This window comes from Ursus americanus, chromosome 9 (genome assembly GCF_024610735.1).
Source record: "Ursus americanus isolate L20-20 chromosome 9, mUrsAme1.1.p, whole genome shotgun sequence".
Lineage (NCBI taxonomy): Eukaryota > Metazoa > Chordata > Mammalia > Carnivora > Ursidae > Ursus > Ursus americanus.
In genome coordinates, this window is record NC_142135.1 from 9,766,092 (window position 1) to 9,786,803 (window position 20,712).

The following is a 20,712-nucleotide window of genomic DNA, read 5'->3' on the forward strand; positions in this document are numbered from 1 at the left end:
CAAGCTTTTACAGTTGGGTTTAGAACATGTCAGAGAAAAATGGAAGAGGCTGCTCACACTGTAGGTCTGACAGCCCCAGCCCCTATGCAGCTACTAGAACGGCTAAGGAGATCAATATCCAGACACACCTGGAATGTTCCCAACAGCAGCTGGGAAGCTCGGGTCTAGAATCTATGTCTGAGAGCACAGTCACTTCATAATCTGGCAACACGTCATCTTTCTAATCCTATTTTATATATACTGAGATTTTCTTCTACGGAAAGAGTCAAGAATGAAGAACTATAAGAAGGCCAGCACAGATGAAGAAACTGGTTTTTTCTTTCTTTTTTTTTTTTAAAGATTTTATTTATTGGACAGAGAGAGACACACAGCGAGAGAAGCAACACAAGCAGGGGGAGTGGGAGAGGAAGAAGCAGGCTTCCCGCTGAGCAGGGAGCCCGATGCAGGGCTCGATCCCAGGACCCTGGGATCATGACCTGAGCCGAAGGCAGATGCTTAACAACTGAGCCATCCAGGCGCCCCAAGAAACTAGTTTGTTACTGACCACTCTTCTACTCCATGGTGGTAATTAATGCTGGTGATCAAATATGGTCGTTCACCCTCTTTCTAGGCAGAGAGTAGGACTGCAATTCTAGCTTCTTTGTGGTTTAGAGGGACTATGTAACTAGTTCTGGCCAATAAAGTACAAATGGTATTCCAGAGAGCAGCCGCTCCATCAGCCTGGATTCCAGGTATGGATGCTATGAAGTTATGCAAAGTTAATTAGAGCAACAAATCTTTACTGCTTTAAACCACTAAGAACCTATGATTGTTTGTTATCACAACTTAACTTAGCCAGGGTTAAACCTTGGCACTACTAATATTTGGGACCAGATAATTCTTGTGGTGGTGGTGGTGGGGGGCGGTTTCTGTGTATTACGGAATGTTTAGCTTCTACCCACTAGAAGCCAGTAGGGCTATCCCACCTTCCCTTGCCCCACAGTGGTGATAACTAAAAATGTCTCCAGGATTGACAAATGTTTCCTGGCAAGGGCAAAATCACCCTCAGATGAGAATCACTGACCCAGTCCACCCTGACCAATAACAGCCCTTTCTACAATATTCCCTATATGCCACCATCATAAGTTTCTTAAAACACTAACCATATCACTCTACCAAACCACCTACTTCTTGATGAATTAAACAGCCATTCTGGGGTTTCTGTTCAGATCTTACCAAGAGTAACTTCAACTGCTCCCTAATGTATCTAATGTTCAAGTATAGTGTGCTATTCTCCCATCTCTGAGCATGCTTTGGCCTCCTGCCTTCCATGCTTTTCTAGAAACAGAAACCCCTCTGGAAACACTTTATTACTTGCCCTCTTTTATATCCTCCCACTATACAAATTCTCATATCTTTTAAAGCCTAAATGAATATATCACTTTCTTAAAATTTTAAATATTACTCCAATTATTTCTACTTACCCCTCTTTCTTCCAGATACAAAAGCTTACTATCACTTATGACTGATCTTCCCCTATCACCCTTCCATCAATATCACCCTTCAAACATTTCCTGGGCCTTGTACTAAGACATGTAAATTAATGCCTTATCTCGGCAATCACAGCAGGAGTTCAGGGACAGACTCTCTGCTTCGCAGGGACCCTGCAGGATTCACTGAGGTTCTGCTGTCAGAAGGCTGGAGGTACGGATGCGCACATACTCAACTGTGACACATCAACACAGACTGCTCTGCTATGGTTTTCAGACGGAAAATACTTCACCTCCTGCTTGTGGCTGTGACCTAGACCTGTACTCTTTGTTTTTCCTTCATGAGCATATGTTCTGATATAAATTACCAAACAGAATGACATCAGTGGAACCGCTACAAAGTAGTACGTGGTCATCACTGCTGACTTGCTTTTACCGTCTAAGTTGGTCAACTGCCAAGGCCTCATCAGAACTCAGGAATAACAGCCTGCTTCTCACAAAAAAATCCTATAAAAGAACTTCTAGGCTAACATACAAAGGCTGATGGGTAGCACAGAAGAGTCAGCTTTAGGTCGAAGATAAAAATAAAAGGGGACGAGAGGCATGAGGGCAGGGAAGGAATCACCGGGTGGCAAAAATCAGTAAGAACATAGTCCAGAGGGAATAGGTTTAAGAAGATTAAAAATTTTTAAAGGGAAGAAAATAAAATGTAATGGGAAACTCGAATATTCTCAGAATTTCATTCTTTTGACCTATATAATCACCTGCTTACAGGTGACTGCAGAACAGCCCAGGTACAACTGTAATCAGATATCATGGACATCTACACGAAAGTAAGGTTTCTAAAACAGCTTATGAAGATAATGCCCCTCGTCCCTGTGGGCCATCTGTGTCTATTCCTGACCTGCTTTTCCAAGCCTGTTGAAATGCAGCCTCACTGCAGCCTCCATGGACTGCAACGCTCTGCTGTCTAGAGAACTGCCCTGTCACCATCTCAGTGTCTGATACACACACACTCGGGGGAGACTGCTGCTTCCCGTCCTCGACATGGGCTGGGGTAACCCAGACACTGCTTGCTGTGCCCTCGCCACCTTCCTGTCCCTCCTCCTGCTCCGCTTTCTGTATCTGCTATTCACAACGGTGACCATCGTCTCTTCTTCTTGTTTCTAAGTAGAACTTGGAGTTTAGAAGCAATTCTTAGAACTATGCTCATTACAACCTCTGGACTCCCACACAAACCCATCCCTGACTCTTAGCCGCCTACAGCGCATCCTACTTGGCTGCTCACTGTCAAAGATACTCAGCAAGAGGCTGATCCCCTCAACTACACACTTTTTCCTGTTCATTTCTGTGAATAAAAACTCCATCCTTCTATCATCCAAGATTCAAAACAACGTATAGACAGTTACATCTGAAATGCGTTATCTTTTCCTTTCCTCACTTAAACCCAGTTATATCACCCAGCTCCCCCCCGCCCCCAAGGAAAAGGAATTGAAGCAGCAAATACACTCTGCTCTTACCCTCAGCAGTTAGCCATCCACCCAAGCGTCCAAGGCAGAAACCAAGACAAATCTTTGGCTTTCTCCTTGTCCCCTCATACCAACCAACTGCTTTCAATTCTTTCTTGTAGGTGTTTCTGGAATACTTCTCTGTATTCTCACGTAGTGCAGGCCACGGTCATCACTCCTAATCACTGAAGAGCATTCTAAATGGGTGCTCCATCCCCACTCTGCTGGACAACCATCAGAGTAATACTTGTACAATGTCTACCCTGTTTAAAATCACTCCTTAATTCCCCACTGCTTACAGAACAGTGCAAACTATTCAACCTGCTTTTATAATAACCTACTCCTCGGATTCAGTGTAAATACACAAACTTCATACTAATTCCTTGAAGAATGATGTTCTTGCCTACATCATTCTGTCACACACGCCGTCACGCTTCTGAAGGAAACACTTGCCTAACATCTGCTTCAGGCTCAGCCTAGGAGTTGTTCCCTTTGGAAGACACCCCTGGCCCACCAAACCTAGACCAAATCCTCTCCTAGCTGCTGCCTGAGACACCCAAACTTCTCTAGAGGATCACAGCCCTGAAGGTCTGCTGTAACTGTCCAGTTATTTGTCCTGTTCGAGACAAATTGTATAATGAATTATCCTCTTTCTTATGCATCTCGAATAAAACTGGTAAAACGCCATCAGGGGGGAACTGAGAAAACAGTCACTAAAATAATCTGTGCTTCGTGGTCCAGATGAGGAACCCAGTTGATGAAACTGTCAGTTCTGTGAAAGTAGGGACTCTGACCTGTTTTGTTCATTCTTACTTCTCTTTGCATAGAAGCTGGAACTGTAAATACTCATAAACACCTAATTATACAAGTTTACTACAGCCACTGACACCTCTGATTGATCTAGCTGAGGGGTATTACTGTACCCCCTCACGGAGGAGTATTAAGCACATGCCTAGACTTACACTATTCACTCAAGTTCTAGGTTGATTTGGGATAAAAGAAAAATGCTATAACCACCTTACACATAGGGACCACTTACTATATGTCAGTCACCAACAGTTTTTGAACTGTTGGTGGAACTTTAGGCAGACCATTCTTCTTTCTTTAGAATCAATTACCATTATATTTCAATCATGTGCCTGCCTTCTCCACCAAATTTTAATCCCTAACATCTTTCTACCTTCAGAAACCACAACAATGTTCGATACAGAGTAGGCACTCAGTCATGGTTTATGGAACACATGAAAAAAACCAATCTGGATCAGTAGGGATGACTGAACAATCTTTATGTATATGGAAAATAGTAGTGCTACCTAATCAAATTATTTAGTTTCTACCTCATTATTCTCCTTTGTAAACAAGAGAATGCTACCTACTTCACCAAACCTTTAAGGATTAAATGAGAAAATGAACACAAGTGCGTCTCTCAGTGACTGGCACCGAGTTAATGCAGACTAAATGACTGCTAATATTTTCAGGATGAAGGTATAGGCATGATACACAGCAAACTAAGTATGTTTTGCTTTTTCTCTTGATATATTCTTCTTAAATCCCTTATTTTTAAAAATGAGTGTCTGATGGTTACCCAGCAAAAATATTTTAATAACCAATTGATTATACCATAAAGTTATCACTGCATCTTCAGACTCTTTCTGTATGAAGACAGGACGTACGTGCCACAGAGTGGTTCTAAACTATCAAAGTTTTTATAAATCAGAAAAACCTTATTCACACTGAGGGATTTCTATGCAGTTACATAATTAAATACATAACGAAATATTCAGAATTCTCTCAGTCAATGATAGAGAGGCAATAAGAATGAGAATATATCTATTGCGGGAGAAGAGCCAAACCACCTGTTAAAACAACGGAAAGTACCATAATTTTCATTAAAGATTGTTACTTGTTAAGAGTCCCATCTGTTAAAGGAACAGGGTAAAAGGAAACAGCAAGGGTGAAAATATACTACGGCTACTGGGAAGGTAAAGGGAAATAACCACGGAACTTATAACTACATAAAATTCACAGGCCACTGGCTCCATTTCTAAAAGGCAAATTTTATTAAGCTATTTTCCTAGAGGACAGGTGAGGGAAGGGCAGGCCAAACGGACACGTGGATTTACCTTTGTGCTTGTGCCTGGGTTTATGAGGTTTTTTGCCTGAAGGAAAGAGAGCTAAATCCAAATTATAAGAATGAAATATTTTTAAGGTCTTTTAAAAAAATTTTTTTAAATTACAAAACTGTACTACTGTTATATCCCCAAGGAATTCATGAGGTATAGAACTTTTCATAGTATAGAATGTAAAAGAAAATGCAAAAGCATTCATTGACGACTCAGAGGGTTGTGAACTAACATTAGAATAAATGTGCGTGTTCGGGATCCACATTATAAAAAAGACAGTTATTTATAAAGATTATGCTATTTGTAGTGATTAACCCAGAAAACCACCTAATTCAAACCGTTCTCATATAGAACAGAGGTGTCCCCAAAGCAAGAACTAGTTCTTTTACCAAATTTAATACTTATACGACCATCAAATGACAATGAAGGCATAGGACAGAGAGACTCTGACATCAGCTGTTAAACACTGAATGCAAGACACTATGTAGTTCTGCCTTAAAAACAACAGAATTATTTGAGGCAATGAAAAGAATGGAAGGAAATACATGGTGCACAGAGGAAAACACATTCTTAACTTAAAGGGTCTGCGGGCCTTTTACAGAGCAGATAGCACTCTTTCCAATGAAAGCAGTTACCTGATTCATTCAGCTCAACAGTCACGAATCACTTATTAAACAATTTACATATATTTCCGTAAGTCAAAGACAAAATGGGTTAATGAGAGATTTCCATGGGCTTCTCTGTTTAAAGTACTATAATATGTTAAGTATAATACTAACAATCACTTAAGGACTCCATTTGTTCATGATAAAATCATTACTAAAGGTTTTCAAAAGGAAACTTTTAAAGTGGAAGTAAAACCTTCTAAGCATTTGTAAAACTGTGATAAAATATGTATACAAACTCATTGCTAATTGGGTTAATGGAAAAATTACGGAAACGTAATCACCAGGGTTAGAGTCCAACTACCCTCCTCTTACCTGTTACTTGTGGTACATACGGTACCGACAACCTCTCAACACTGTAGCCACTTCCACCTAGTGACTCTGCAATCTTGTTGGTCAAAAAGTATAAATTTTTGTCATGCTTCTCTAAAGACTTTGGAAGCCTGTCGGGTTGATCAAAACAAAAGTCATTCAGCATTATTTAAATTACTAAGCAAAAATAAGTTAATATGCAAGCATGCTAGATCAAAGCCTAAATATAAATATAAACACAACTTAAACTGTAATTAGTGATAAAAAAATCAGTGTATTTTTGGTGACCAATCTGACTATAAAAACACATGGTATGTAGTCCCATATGTTAAGCATTCTGCTGTGATTCCTTCTCCAATAACGTTCCAATGGGGAAGTCAGCCTTTCATTATTCTGTGGGTATTCACGCATTAAATGATGAAGGACTAAAGATGGACTGAATTCAGCTTTAACCTGCATGCTAATTAAAACTGAGAGAAGAAAATCAAACTGCAGCTCAGTGATTGCTAATGAAACACTTACCAGCCCATGAAGTGATAAGAAACACCTGACCAATCACATAAAGGTCCACTTTCTTCTCCAACTGTCTGATATCTTATGGTGATGCTTTCAATATCACACTGCTTTTACAGCCCCAAAGTCTGAATAAAGTATAGTTCACATATATGTTGTTTCAAGAGCAAGGGACAGTGTAGGGTGTAACACCGATTTTCCTTAATAGTCTCTGTCCCATCGTTTTGTGAATGCTGTTATATATTACTGAAATTCTTGACCAGAATACTGTATTCTCTTAAAGAAATGCTTATTTATATTTGAGAACATGCTATATTTAAGAGATATATCTCTATATTAAAAAGAGGTAAGGTAATTTTTTTTCATCAAAGGTCGACTCTGCATGAGTCTACACTTATAATGTACAAGAACTTTTATAGTAAGGAAGTCAGATGTATTAAATGACAGAAATACAAAATATACGAAAATATTCTAACAACACTTTACTCCTTTATAATCATCACTGACTGGTTTCTCAAGCCAGTGCCTCTTCCTTAAAATGTAAAGAATTAACATACATGCACTTATCTCTGAAAATATGCTCTGGTAGAAAATACGGGGCTTCCATAGTTCGAATTTCAATAACCTGAAAAATACCCAAAAACAAAACAAAAAAATCAAAAACCTCACTCCTCAGGACCTGGCTCTGAAAATCTGGAAAACTAAAAACACAGAAATTAAACATTTATAAAAATACCAGCACTTTATTTTGGAATTTAAGCTATGTTTAGAGCCCACATGCAGAGATCATTTTATTTTCACATTTATTATTTTAAAAATTCAGAAGGTAACAAAACCATGACAATAAAATAATGCATGCAGTACCAAAAACAATGATGTATTATATTTGATTGAACCTACTATAAAAGGATAAGAACATGTATTTTCTCGAGTGCCACTGCGTTGGAAACCCCCTGACAAAGCCCAAGGCTGTGAGCACCCTCACTCTCCCGAGCCTCCTTCTGTAGCGTGTGTGTGAGGTCTCAATGCACTTCTGAGGCCGGGCTCCTCTGTGCCACTGTGAGCAACTCCGAGGGGAACCTCTGCTTTTGAAGTATTTTATCTCTAAGGGCAGGCATCAGATAGTCAACCATTTGTCTAATGAATGAATGAGTTTTATTTCTTAGAATGCACTAAAAGCCTGCATTTTAGCATGGACTGAGAGATGCACTTCCAATATCAGAAAAATGAGGCTCTCCTTGACCAGTATCTTTAAAGAATAAAAATTACAGTGGACTTTCTCTGCCAGGTAAGTTAGAGGCTCTGAAATGCATATTAAATTATGCAAGTAGCTATTTAATGAGTTATTGCTGACAAAAGCTGAATATAATTGAATAACACAAGACAAATCTCTAACGAATGTTTTCCTCAATAATTCAACCTTGGAGACATGGCTCAAATAGACTGGTTCAAAACAATAACTAAAATAGGGGCGCCTGAGTGACTTAGTTGTTAAGAGTCTGCCTTCGGCTCAGGGCCTGATCCCAGGGTCCTGGGATCGAGCCCCACATCAGGCTCCCTGCTCTGCTGGGAGCCTGCTTCTTCCTCTCCCACTCCCCCTGCTTTGTGTTCCCGCTCTCGCTGGCTCTCTCTCTCTGTCAAATAAATAAATAAATAAAATCTTAAAAAAAAACCCAATAACTAAAATAGTATAAAACAGTATAACTAAAAATAATTTAGATACTGAGATTCATAATGGCTTAAAAAGAAAACAATTATGTAAGAATTCACATGACATTCTAGAAGAAAACCATGCATTCTACTTGACCACTATACAAAAAAATTCTAATAAAGCAACAGGCATCAAAGAAAATATGAACACTAGTTGTAGTTTTACTTTAGTTTCAATTAAGTCACTACTGAAAAAGTGATGCATACTTTTACAGCATAATCTTTAGAATTTGATACACAATCATCAAAATTAAAAATAATCAGAACTGGGGGAAAATCAGCCATTTTTATACAAAAATTAAGTTGAAGGACTTTTCCAAACATCTTACCTTGCTAACATGTTGACAAAATGCAGGGACAGCTATCATCTGACTTACAAAGTTGAGGTACGCCGCCACCAGTGCCATGATCCCACAGCGATGGAACATGGGCAAATTATCCTCATTGATAATTGCACTGTCCTTTAATAAAAAAACAAACATGGCTGACAGATCAACGTCTTATGCTCCATTAGTGCTTTCTCTATGATTACACAGAAAAACTGCAGGTCGTTTGTGGACTGCTGATAAAGATGTTACCTTCTAAGAAGTTGTTTTTTTAAAGAATTCTGAAAGGAGAATAAATGTCCATTTACAGGAGAGTTCAATCTCTCAAATAGTTCTTTCTTAGGAAAGTCTTTCAGGGGGCGGGGGGATAGACAAATACACACACACGTGTGTGTGTGTGTGTGTGTATACATGCACATGTACACATTTATGTCTTGCACTAAAATACCTATCTGATACATATTCCCATCACACACTGTCCTTTGCACACTCCAATGAGACAGCTACATATGTAATGACTATGCAACGACCCTTTTCCCCACTAGACAGAGTATGGGTGGAAGGGCCACACTGCCCCCTCTTCACAGTACTCCCAAGGCTCTGAGCAAATCTGGCACACAGCTAATGCTCACTCAATATTTGTTAAAAGAATGAATATGATCATAACCTGGAGTACCTTCTGTTTAAAACTAGACACCTCCCTTTTAAAATTCATGTTCTTGGATACTTGGATAAAGGCAAAACCACTTTAAAGATGGTGCCTAGTTCATAAAAAACAATGTTTTCTTCACTGAAAGATTATGAAAGCATACCTGTAAAGCAATGGCTAAACGAATGAGATCAATAACCACTTCTTCATTGGCCAATTCAATAGTTATAAGAGCAAGAGAAGTATAAAGTAGCTCATAGTTCTTCTGAACATTGTCTTCCTCTTTACAGCCCAAATATATGTGCCGATACAGTTGTTGCCCATTCTGAAAAGGAAAGTGACGGAGGAAAAAGATGATTTTGCTTAAGAGTAGTAGAGGCAGATTTCATATACATATGCATATAACCTCCTACAAAGTAGCTTTTATTACATAACATGGAAGAGAAACTTAAGCTAATAATCAGATGGTCAAATTGTATTACAACTATCAACATCAACAGATATGCTAATATACAACTACCAGCTAAGACAGAGTTGAAGCAGTAACCAGAAATAAAAATAGCAGCTAAGAAAGAGTTCCAGTGTAAACAATGAAATGCTTTTAGTGATAATTTGAAAAGACAAAAGCAAATCATAGACTGGGGAAAAGGCTGAAACGGCTGGCAGAGTTATGGGAGATGCTTCTGCAATACAGCCTTGGCAAGGATAAAAAAACAGACATTTGGCTAAGGGGAAGAGGACTCAGGCTTTCTTGCCTTTGGAGGCGATCTCCTGTGAGGTGGGTTAGGAGCTGTCCGAGGAAGAGCATCTGCAGGTTCCACTATGACACTCTGACATGGAATGAGCAAAGGCAAGCCTAAAGCCTTATACAAGGGAGAGGTTACAGAAACACTCCAGGGACTGCAAAAGGTTTTCCCCTAAACCAAACTAATCTAAATATATTAATACAGAATGGAAAAGCCTTTCCTATCTAAAGCATTCCTGGGTACAGGCCCAACTTTGCTAAGTGAGAGCTAACAGAAATAAGAGCGTGTTCCCCATTGAAAGTCTAAGTGACTTTACAAGGTAAATTATGTGGTTAATTACTATGTGGTACTTTATGTGGTTAATTACTAGCAGTAATTAACTCAAGCTGTTGCACTGGTTCTCAACACTAATTGTAAGCTACGATCATTGAGAAACTGGAATGACCACCATGCTTCTACCCTCTCCACTGCCCACCCCCAATATGATTTAGCTGGTTAGTGGTGAAACCCAAGTATTTTTGTAGCATGAAGCCCCAGGTGATTCTAATAGTAGCCGGGTTAAGACTAGGGGCCTATTCACTCATACGTGGAGGGACTTTAGCTTAACACTCTGGGCCTGTTTCTCAGCAGGTTAACCTGACTGTTCACTTTAGGGGAAAGGACTGAACAAGATGAACACAGTCTTCTGAATCCAGAGTTTGCTTCTCTCAAATTGTTCCATACCTGGGTGTGGAACAACGGTCTATGTACTGGGCCCTCTCCAACCCCTTTCTTGAATCCTATGGTTCCTAAACATCATTAACATTAAAGCTTGTACACACGGGAGTTTAGACATCAGGTTCCTTAAGTAATTCAAGTTGATTTTGTACCTACTACATACATACCCATCAGATTAGATAACATTAAAATCTAACATTATGCGCTATAATAATATGGTGTAAGTTGGTGTGATGATTTCACAAAGTGGTTTGGAATTGTCTAATAAATCTGAAGAACCCATTACTTGGCAATGTCTCTCCTACAGTCCTTAAAGAAATGGGAGTTACATGCAGTACACCACATGTACAAGAACGTTCACAGCAACCCTGTCTGCAACAACCCCAAACCAGAAACAATTCAAATGTCCCCAGCAGGAGAACAGATAGCTTGTGGTATATTCCTGTTACACAATACTACGCAGCTACACATACGAATGAATTCTACCAAAATAGAGCTAAATGAAAGAAAACATAAAGGAACATGTAACATAGGGTTCCGTTCACACAAATATAAAAACTGACAAAACTACACTGTATTGTTCAAGAATCGAAAGATGTACATTTAGGTGGCAAACTGTAAAGAAAATGAAGGAGCCCGTTTTCATAAAAGCACAGGGATTGCTATCTGCTGTGGATGACATGGAGCCATGGACAGGCCGGGCATGTGGGGGGCCTACATTGTTGCTCACTTCAGAGTAATAATGCCCATGCATTTTGTATTTCGTAATAATTGGTACTTTTTTTGCTAAGTGATACCCTGAATTGCTGAAGCCATTAACAAGAGCTCTTTCATCTGGTGATATTTTGTCAGGATTCTAGCTTTAGGAGAGGAGCCCTGCCAGGTGAGCCACGAGATACTGAGTGGCGGTGGCTTTTCCTTGTACCTGCAAGGACAGCTTCATTAGGAAGGAGGAGGTGAAGCAGCACCTCCCAGGGTAACCTGTGCGGGCTTCCTGCCCCAGGACAGGTTTTCAAACACAGACCTGATGTTTAAGACATCCCTAAAACATTCGGATGGAGCAGTTTTGGGATGGGTAGTAATATCCAAAGGGCAGGCCATCATCCCCTGGCTACAGAACCTCAACTTTTTTTCCTTTAGGTCTTTGTCGAAATTTCCACAAGGTGCCAGTTAAAGTTGCCAAAGGAAACCAAAGAGCGTTTTGACTGAGAGGATAAATTGGAAGGTAAATGAAAAAAGGGTGTCCAGTTGTAAAAATAAAATTTGATTTAAAAAAAAAAGTGAACAGATTGCACCAAAAGAAAAATACACTAAAAAGAAGTTTATACTAACGGTAACAAATGCTTAGCCAGTTATTTTAAATTATAAAATCGAAGGATAAGCAATTCAGAGAACAACTTTAAAAAATTCAAAATTGGACATGGAATAATAGTCCAATCTTTTGGTTCAACTGGACCCTTTCAAAATTAGTTGGCTAGCAAAATTAATGGGAAAAAGGATTATTTCTACCACTGTCATACCAGATAAAATAAAATGAATCCAGTCCCCAAATTCAGGATTGCTTAATGTCATTATATAAAGTCAAAGCTTAAAAGCTAGTTATCAGTGAGTTTTCAAAATTCATTCTATTAATCATGATTAAAAGTTCTTCAGTTATGAGAAACAACTTCTTTCATTAACTGGATAATATAAGGAAATACTGAAAAAAGTAAAAGTTGAAAAGAGCTAATGCCTTTGTCCTATTTATTAACCACTTTTTTCATACACAACAGAGCCAAACTTAAAGAATTATTTTATTCACGTTAATTTAGTAACTGTTATTTTATAAATCATTTTTCAAATGAAGATTTTAAACTGTGGGGACATTAACTTGAAACACAGCAATCAAAAGTAACAGAGACAGCAAAATAAAAGATGGTGACAGGGACAAAGCATGGATGGTCTAGTGATGAGCCACAGAAGAACACGGATTATAGATATCTGCACCTGTCTTCCTATGGGGCTCTCTGTCTGTTGTTCCCTGCACCTCTAAAGACCAAGGCTCACTTATCCAGCAAGACTGGGATTATCTTGAGGCCACTTGGCATGTGTGTCGTGGATACTGCTGTATCTCTCAATGTTGAGCTCAGAATCTGACAAATACTAAGTGCTCAAGCTTTGGATGAAGAATACACAGAAAGATTATTCAATATGCTAAATAACTTTAGGAGTCACAATTTTCTAAATTCAGCCATTTGCCAACAGACGTACAAAATTCAACCAATCATAATGAACATCTGGTTACATATTACATTTAAGGGCAGAGATCCTGCCTACCTCATCTTTATATCCCAAATAATGCACAGAACAATGAATACCAAATACACAGCAAAAACATAAAACACTCATATTTATTTATTCAATGGTGATAAGTATTTTCAAAAACTTGAAGCCACTAAAAGTGGAATTAGTGTGTGTGCCTGGGGTGGAGAGGAGTGCAGGACAGAAATTACAGGGAGACGTTTTACTCAAAGGAAGAATTTAGAACTACTGCAGCATCCACCAAAGCTTAAACACAGGCTGGAAGAGACACCATCAAGAATGTTGCGGTAATGTGGGAAGGCTAAAGATGGCTGTTTGAGATTTCCAACTCCACAGAATTCAATGGCTTCCTTTTAAAGTCATAGATCAATATAAAACTACCTAACAATTCAAACAGCTATAACTTACATCATGCATTATTTTTAAGAAAATAATCTTACCTTTTTCATGAAACTTGTATCTTGTCTACAAATTTTTTCTCTTTTTATCTTTAGGTCAGCTACATCTGGTATTATTCTAGAGACAACATGTAATTTTTAATGAATAGCACATTGAGTTATAATATCATGTCTTCTAAGGCAAATCACAGTTAGGAGTTTGAACTATTTAACACATTTCAATGAGCATTTGAAATAAGCCTATATGTAATGATACTACTGAACTACCAAGCTCAATTAAGGGGAACTCTTACATTCATCTTGACTCCTGTCATTCCTTAGTTTAAAGCAAAACCAAAATAAAATTCATGTAACTAGTAAATACTAGTAGATGAGATCTCTGAAAGTACATTAAATGACCTTCAAACACTTGCTATCTTAAAATATAGTAAATTGTCTAATACCAATTAAATAAAACTTTGAATTAAAACTTAAAAATCTTAGATTAAAAAAATCACAATACTTGAATACATTAATGTGAGAATTTAAAAACATTATCACTAAGCCTATTTCAAAATGGCTCATACCTGATCCCTCGGAGTTTTGCCCTATTGTCATGGCGATCCATGAGATTATGCATTACTTCCAAGACTAACTGTCTCAGTTCATAGTCTTCCATGAGGGATGGTGATAACAAAGGATCCAGAAAAGATCCAGGCAATGCAGTAACAATTGTCTTTGCTTTGTATCCAGAGGTTACCTGGTTATAGGGAGGAAAAACAAAGAAACAAAAAACCTTTGTCATGAGTCCTTCTTTGGTAAAATTCTCAAACTGTTTTATAAAAACCATAAATTTAGGGAAACAGCAAGTATGAAGGTAAGCCTGAATGAAAAACAAAAAGGAAATTTATAAGCTAATGAGGATTTTGGGGCACCTGGGTGACGCAGTCAGTTAAGTGTCCGACTCTTGGTTTCCGCTCAGGTTGTGATCTCAGGGTCATGAGATCGAGCCCCACGTCAAGCTTGTGTTCACTGTGTAATCTGCTTAAAATTCTCCCTCCCTGTCCTTTTCCTTCTGCCCCTCCCCACCATGCTCTCCCTCTAAGATAAATAAATAAATAAATCCTAAAAAAAAAAAAAGTAATCAGGATTTTAATGAATTTGCAAAAACATCATAATAAAGAGAGTAAAATTAATAAAAGCACATATTTACTATGTGCCAGGCACAAGTCTCAGTACTGTATGAATATTAACTTCCTCTTCACCACATCCCTATGAGGCAGTCATCAGTGTATATCCCCATTTTGTAACAGAAAAGAGGCTCAGAGAGGTCAAGAATCTGTGGAATAGGTAGTAAGTACAAGGTTATTAGGTAGCAAATAGTACAGTACAGGTAAGACCTGAAAATTTTAAATTTAAATTGTCAAATTATTCTTTTAAAGTAAGCAGTTTAGGGTAACAGGAATATATTTTTATTTTGTAAAGCTGTACTTTATTCATTACTTGATTTGACATTTCTGAATGTATCTCTGTCTTCTAAATTTAAAGCTTTTCAAGAGCATATGCTTAAATGCTACTAAGCATTTTAACCATCCCACATAGACATTCATTCAGGTGACTCTGGTACAATTAGGATTAGAGACAAGATGATTTACTCGGGGTATTTGTTTCATTAAAAGGCTTAGAAACAGAAGAAGTTTCAGGTGGGGAGTCTCTGTAGTCAGGATTACAAGCGAATATGGGTATTTATATTTGGTCACTTATTATAGGAAGGCGGTGATTTTATAAGCAAGAAAGGAAACTGGTTAGGACAATTGCTACCCACCTAGAAGAGTTAAAAAATATATCCAAGTTTCACACCACATACAAAAATAAACTTCAAATATCTAGCTATGGAAAGCCAAATTTTAAAAATTTTTGTAAAAAAATTTAGATAAAATGTGCTTATATCATAAGAGTAGGCAAAAGTTCTTAAACAAGATACAAATAAAAAATCATAAAATACATATGAAAGGTTTGATAAATCTGGCCATATTAGATTTAAAACTTCTGTATAGCAAATACCATAACCAGAATTAAAAATGAAACACAAAAGATATTTCTGTACTAAACCCTAGGTATGAAATATTTATTTAAAAAAGAAAAAAACGGGGCACCTAAGTGGCTCAGTTGGCTAAGCATCTGCCTTTAGCTCAGGTCTCAGGATCCTGGGATTGGGCCCCGCATTGGGCTCCCACTCAGCAGGGAGCCTGCTTCTCCCTCTGCCCTCCATCCACCCCCTACCCGTACTCTGCTCGCTCTCTCTCATGCTCTCTCCCTCTCTCAAATAAATAGAATTTTTTTTTTCCAATGGATCATGTACAATAAAGATTTCCTAAAACAAATTTTAAAGATCTTTAAAGGCTGTGGAAGGACACACATTCCAAATAATCAGCTCCTACTTTGTTCCTGGCGTTATACTAGATATAGTTAAATCAAAGATGAAAATAATTACTATAAAATAACCAGAGGACTTCACATTTTAGGTATGCTTTTCCTTTTTATCTATTTATAGCTGAATTATTTTTCCAAACGAGAAGTCCTTATTTGGTCAGTGTATGAAGGAAACAGCATGATTTGTACAAAGAACATGGTTTCACATCCAACTTCTAGTCTTCAGCTTATTGACCTTGGTGAACCTCTTCCACTCCTCCCACTCCAAGTCTCTTGAGCCCGGGCATCTTCGTGTAGAAAACACAATACTTTCTATCCTCTGTATATTTCATCATTATGAAGATCAAATAAGATGACGGAAGTGAGGAATAAACAGTAAAAGAATAAAATAAAATATTTAAGTACATAAACCATAAAAAAACCTAATCATAAATAGTATCTTACAATATAAGAAAAAATGGATAACATGAAGCTATTCTTTCAACCTCTTCAGTAATGTAAGTGCATTCTTCACTTATCTTAAATGCCTTACCATAAGTAAAGATCTCAGCAACATTATCTGAATCCGCCTGGTTCCCAAATCCCTAAGACATACAAAATACTGGTATTATCTTATTAATAGTAATTGACATTGACATTATTTCATTTGCTTATATTATTACTTGATTTTAAAACTCTATTCATTTTGATTTAAATAGACTATTTATTAGCTAAAGTCATGACTCACTTTATACTTGTCAGTTTCATATGAATTAAAGAGTTATATGTAAGAAACAAACAAAAATTTAAAAAATTAAAAAGCTATTGGCTCTCAAAGAAAACAGACCTACAAATGTAATGATGTGAGAATTCAATAATTCAATCATATGAACACACAGTGAAAAACAACCCCAATTTAAAGACACTGTAAGAATATATTTACCATAAATAAAATTGACAAATACAGTTACCTATTTAACATTTATCAATAAGCAGATACGAACGGACAATTAAAAGAAAAGCTAACAAATGGAAAATGGTTATTTAATTGGTGGTCAAAGAAATATAAATCAAATAAGACTATCATTTCTTTATGAAATTAAAAACACAAAAAAAATTTCCTAACTAAAGCTTTATTTAGCATGTTGTAAAATCAAATCAAACTATAAAATGAGGGAGCCAAAACATATGATCTTTAAAATCACTTTCAGTTCTAGAATTCTAGGAATAAGTCAACATTCTGGCAAAGCTTTACCCTACATTATGTATGTATATAGACAATGTCCAGGCCAAATAAACCTTCAACCTAGTCAATGTAAGACATAGAAAATTTGAGAATTTACAATATACTGAAAACTGATCCTAAAATCAGGCAATGTTGATAAAATTGCTTAGCAATGTAGTGCCAGAAAAACAATGATTTCCACAGGATTTTTATTACTAATGATTAAAAAAAACATATTATAACATTAAATTAAATTTAACCCAAGATTAATTTAAAATTTATACTTTGAGAACACAGGAAAACTACAGATGCATACCCTAGTTGACTGATATCCAAAGTATGGGTGGATGTTCCAAAAACGGGTACTTTCCCCATAATGAACATCATGATTTCTGACCTCTGATAATCTGGTAGGTTACTTCCAAAAAATCCTATGAAAATATTAAGATAAAGTTAAGATAAATTTTACAAATGGAAAAAGTTATTTTTCCATAATACTCAATCATAATATATTTTTAACCAAAGCTTTCAATATGTGGTAAAATGATGTCTTTAAATTATATATGTAACTCTGAAGTCCTCTTCTATCCTCCTTTCTTGCCGCTTACTGTGCTGGCCGCCCTCCCCTGTGCCCCTCGGAGCCATGCCTCACGGAATTGAAGAAATCAAGGACTTCCTGCTCACGGCCAGGCAAAAGGATGCCATACCCAGCAAGATCAAAAAAAGGAAGGATAACGTGAAGTTTCAAGTTCAATGTAGCGGATACCTTTATACCTCAGTCATCACAGACAAAGAGAAACTAAAGCAGTCCCTGCCCCCAGATTTGGCAGTGAAGGAGCTGAAATGAACCTGGCACACTGATTTGAATTGTATTAAAATTTTAAAAGTTCAAAAAACAAAACTCTAAAGATATTCTAATTTCTTCTGTTCGAAATCCTTTACTCATGTAAAAGATGTACATAACAGACTAATCCTTAGATAAAATAATAAATGTCTAAAAACCTTTTGCATATGGTTTATAATGGCAAACCATCATCAATTTGAGCTGGACTTTTAGAAAAAGGGAAAAAAAAACCTCTCTGGCTGTATTTCTGATGAAACTCTTATTCACATATTGTGAGCCTAAATTCTTGTTCTGGTAAAGAAGTCAGTAATTAGGTCACATTTTGGTGAAGAGAGAGGTCAATAATCAGGTCACTACTTTGGCTTCAATTGCTGAAATACTGTAGAATGTTATTATAATGAACCAGGTTTACAGTCTAACTCAGTGGGTTAATTGAATATATATTATTCAACTAATGCAAAAAACCCCACAAAACCTTATTTACTTGTCATTTTTCTCATGTACTCTTACATCTCATGGATATTTTAAATTTATCTGCTGTAGCCTTTGATGGGTTTACTTCCTAGTCTAGAAGACTTAAAACATTTAATTATCACTTACTCAAACTTAAAACTTTGTTGTTTCTTTGAAAGATCAGAACAGGTATTGAATCATGCTGGTTTTGTTCATTTCTCAAAATGCAGTATAATCATTACAAAAACCTTCTCATTTTTAATATTTAAGAATAAATTAGTTTTTCAATTTAACTCTTAAACTTCTATGATTGGAATTAATCTATGCAAACTCAAATTGTTCTATTTATCATCTGATTGGATCTGGGGATAAAAGTCATTTCCCATTATCACACACTTCAGCAATCAAACAAAAATCTCATGAGGTTAACATTACACAATCCAAGTAAAGTATACTATTCTAACTAACACTTCAGAAGCACTATCTATGGGGTTAAGAAACTATTTTGTATTCGGATCCTCAAAATAACCATGAGTCTCGGTACCATTTCTTATTAACGTCAGCTGCCTCTTGTGGAAATGTGGATTAGAGAGGTTAATAGCGCAAACCAAAAAACTACACAGCTAACAGGTCTGAGGTGAGGGCCATTCATTGCCAAAGCCTATGTTATTATTACCCTCTCCTCCCTCCTTGTAAGGTACTTTCAACTTTGCAAGAACCCAATTAGACATGTTGCTAATCACCATGCAAAACTAGACACTGATTTTCTGTTCCAAGCAAGCCAGTCATTACCATGAGGGCATAAGTTTCTAACATAATCAACTGGGAGGAGAGTCCTGAAAGGAATTAATTTTCTATACCCACTGTTTGTACTTGAACTGCTGAGCGGAAGTGCTGAGGAGCCCCCCTCATGCTTGACTGGAAAGAACGAAAGAACACTTCAGGGAGCTAGATTCTGGACTACCGTAAAAAACGAATTTGGCCAACAACCTTGTACTGTCAAGTGCCAAAGGCACAGCAGCCCTGCTTCCTAGTCCAATAGTAATATCCACATGACCTAGTAACTACCAGAGTACTGAGAATTTCTAAAAGAAAATACTGAGGGAATCAGAAGTGTGATTAAATAAAAATCTTACTCACTGCGCCACACTGCATTTCTTTTCTCTCATGTTTTAATTTTCACATGTTATTTTGAACGTGTATGTCAGAGAAATATTGCTTGAGTCTATTATATCTATATTTTATAATAAAATACTGGAAAAAATAAATATTCTGGAAAGAGTAACACTGAATTAATTAGAAGTCACAAAAGCAATCCAAATTAATTCTGTGAAAGCAAGAATAGCTGATATCTTACCTTAAAATATCACAGAAAATCCATAAATAATCCAAATAAATTTAAGAGTCCCCATAAAAGTTGGGTTTACCATACACGGATCTAATTGTTTTAAGGAATATCTATCTAAAATGTCTCTGCTATAGAGGTTCCATGGTAATACTGGACTTCATTTTGTTGTGTCTTTTCACTCACTCCAAAAACTTAAGCACCTACTATGTGTTACTGTACTAAATAAGACGCACCTGGGGCTTTGCCCTCAGGAGGATTATTTCTGTGCGTGTAAGACTGTAGCGAGCTGAAACAGCGGTATGGCACCAAGGAGACCAACCGTACGTGTCCACAAGGGGAGAGCCATACGCATCACAAAACCCTAGTATGGGGCCTGCTGAGTATACACATTCAATATGTTAAGTGTGGAATGCTGATGCATCATGCACAGATGTACACCCATAAAACTTTAGAAAGAAGATACAAAAGAGAAACTTTGTATGACATATTCCAAAGGACTATTATAAATAAGTAGCCTACACATAGGAAAATTACCCAGATAAAAGACATAAACTGGGTTCCAAAAAAAATTTATGTATGACTCTATTTTTAGCAGAAACTATTAGCAACCACTAGAAATTAGGTACTAAGACCCAGGGATACAACTCAATTTTGAAATTACTGTAGCAATCATGCAGTTACATTAAAACATGATCTGGATATTCTAAAGATATCAGGAGGGGAAGGTTAAAGTAGAATAGGAGTTTGTTTAATTTGTATTTAATTTGTATCTTACCTTATTTAATACAGTCAGATCACTTTATTTCCCCCAAAAATTGTCATGGCTTTTTTTTTTTTTTTAAAGGAAGTTATCATTTTATTGAACTTTTACCATGTTTTTAAGGAAAAAAACATGAAATTAAAGCCCAAGGTAGTGGCCCCCACAACTTGGTTTCTAATACCATTCCCCAGTAAAAGAAACCACAGCACTTTGAGAAATGACGGATTCCATGGCTGGGACAGGAAATATAAAAT

General features: G+C 37.0%; 1 protein-coding gene and 1 pseudogene across 5 annotated transcripts in view; one reads left to right on the forward strand and one right to left on the reverse strand.

Annotated features, from left to right (window-relative positions):
• EFR3A (EFR3 homolog A) overlaps positions 1-20,712 on the reverse strand; it is a 105,700-nt gene that overhangs the window by 16,883 nt on the left and 68,105 nt on the right. For all 5 annotated transcript variants that reach the window (XM_045812217.2, XM_045812213.2, XM_087864613.1 and 2 more), the window contains 8 exons: positions 17,370-17,484; positions 16,382-16,433; positions 14,004-14,176; positions 13,480-13,555; positions 9,439-9,600; positions 8,630-8,761; positions 7,148-7,215; positions 6,081-6,208 (listed from right to left, as the gene is read on the reverse strand). In XM_045812217.2, the coding sequence (XP_045668173.1) occupies positions 6,081-6,208; positions 7,148-7,215; positions 8,630-8,761; positions 9,439-9,600; positions 13,480-13,555; positions 14,004-14,176; positions 16,382-16,433; positions 17,370-17,484 (906 nt within the window). The remainder of the gene's footprint in view (positions 1-6,080; positions 6,209-7,147; positions 7,216-8,629; positions 8,762-9,438; positions 9,601-13,479; positions 13,556-14,003; positions 14,177-16,381; positions 16,434-17,369; positions 17,485-20,712) is intronic.
• LOC123801904 (large ribosomal subunit protein eL38 pseudogene) lies at positions 17,697-17,900 on the forward strand (annotated as a pseudogene).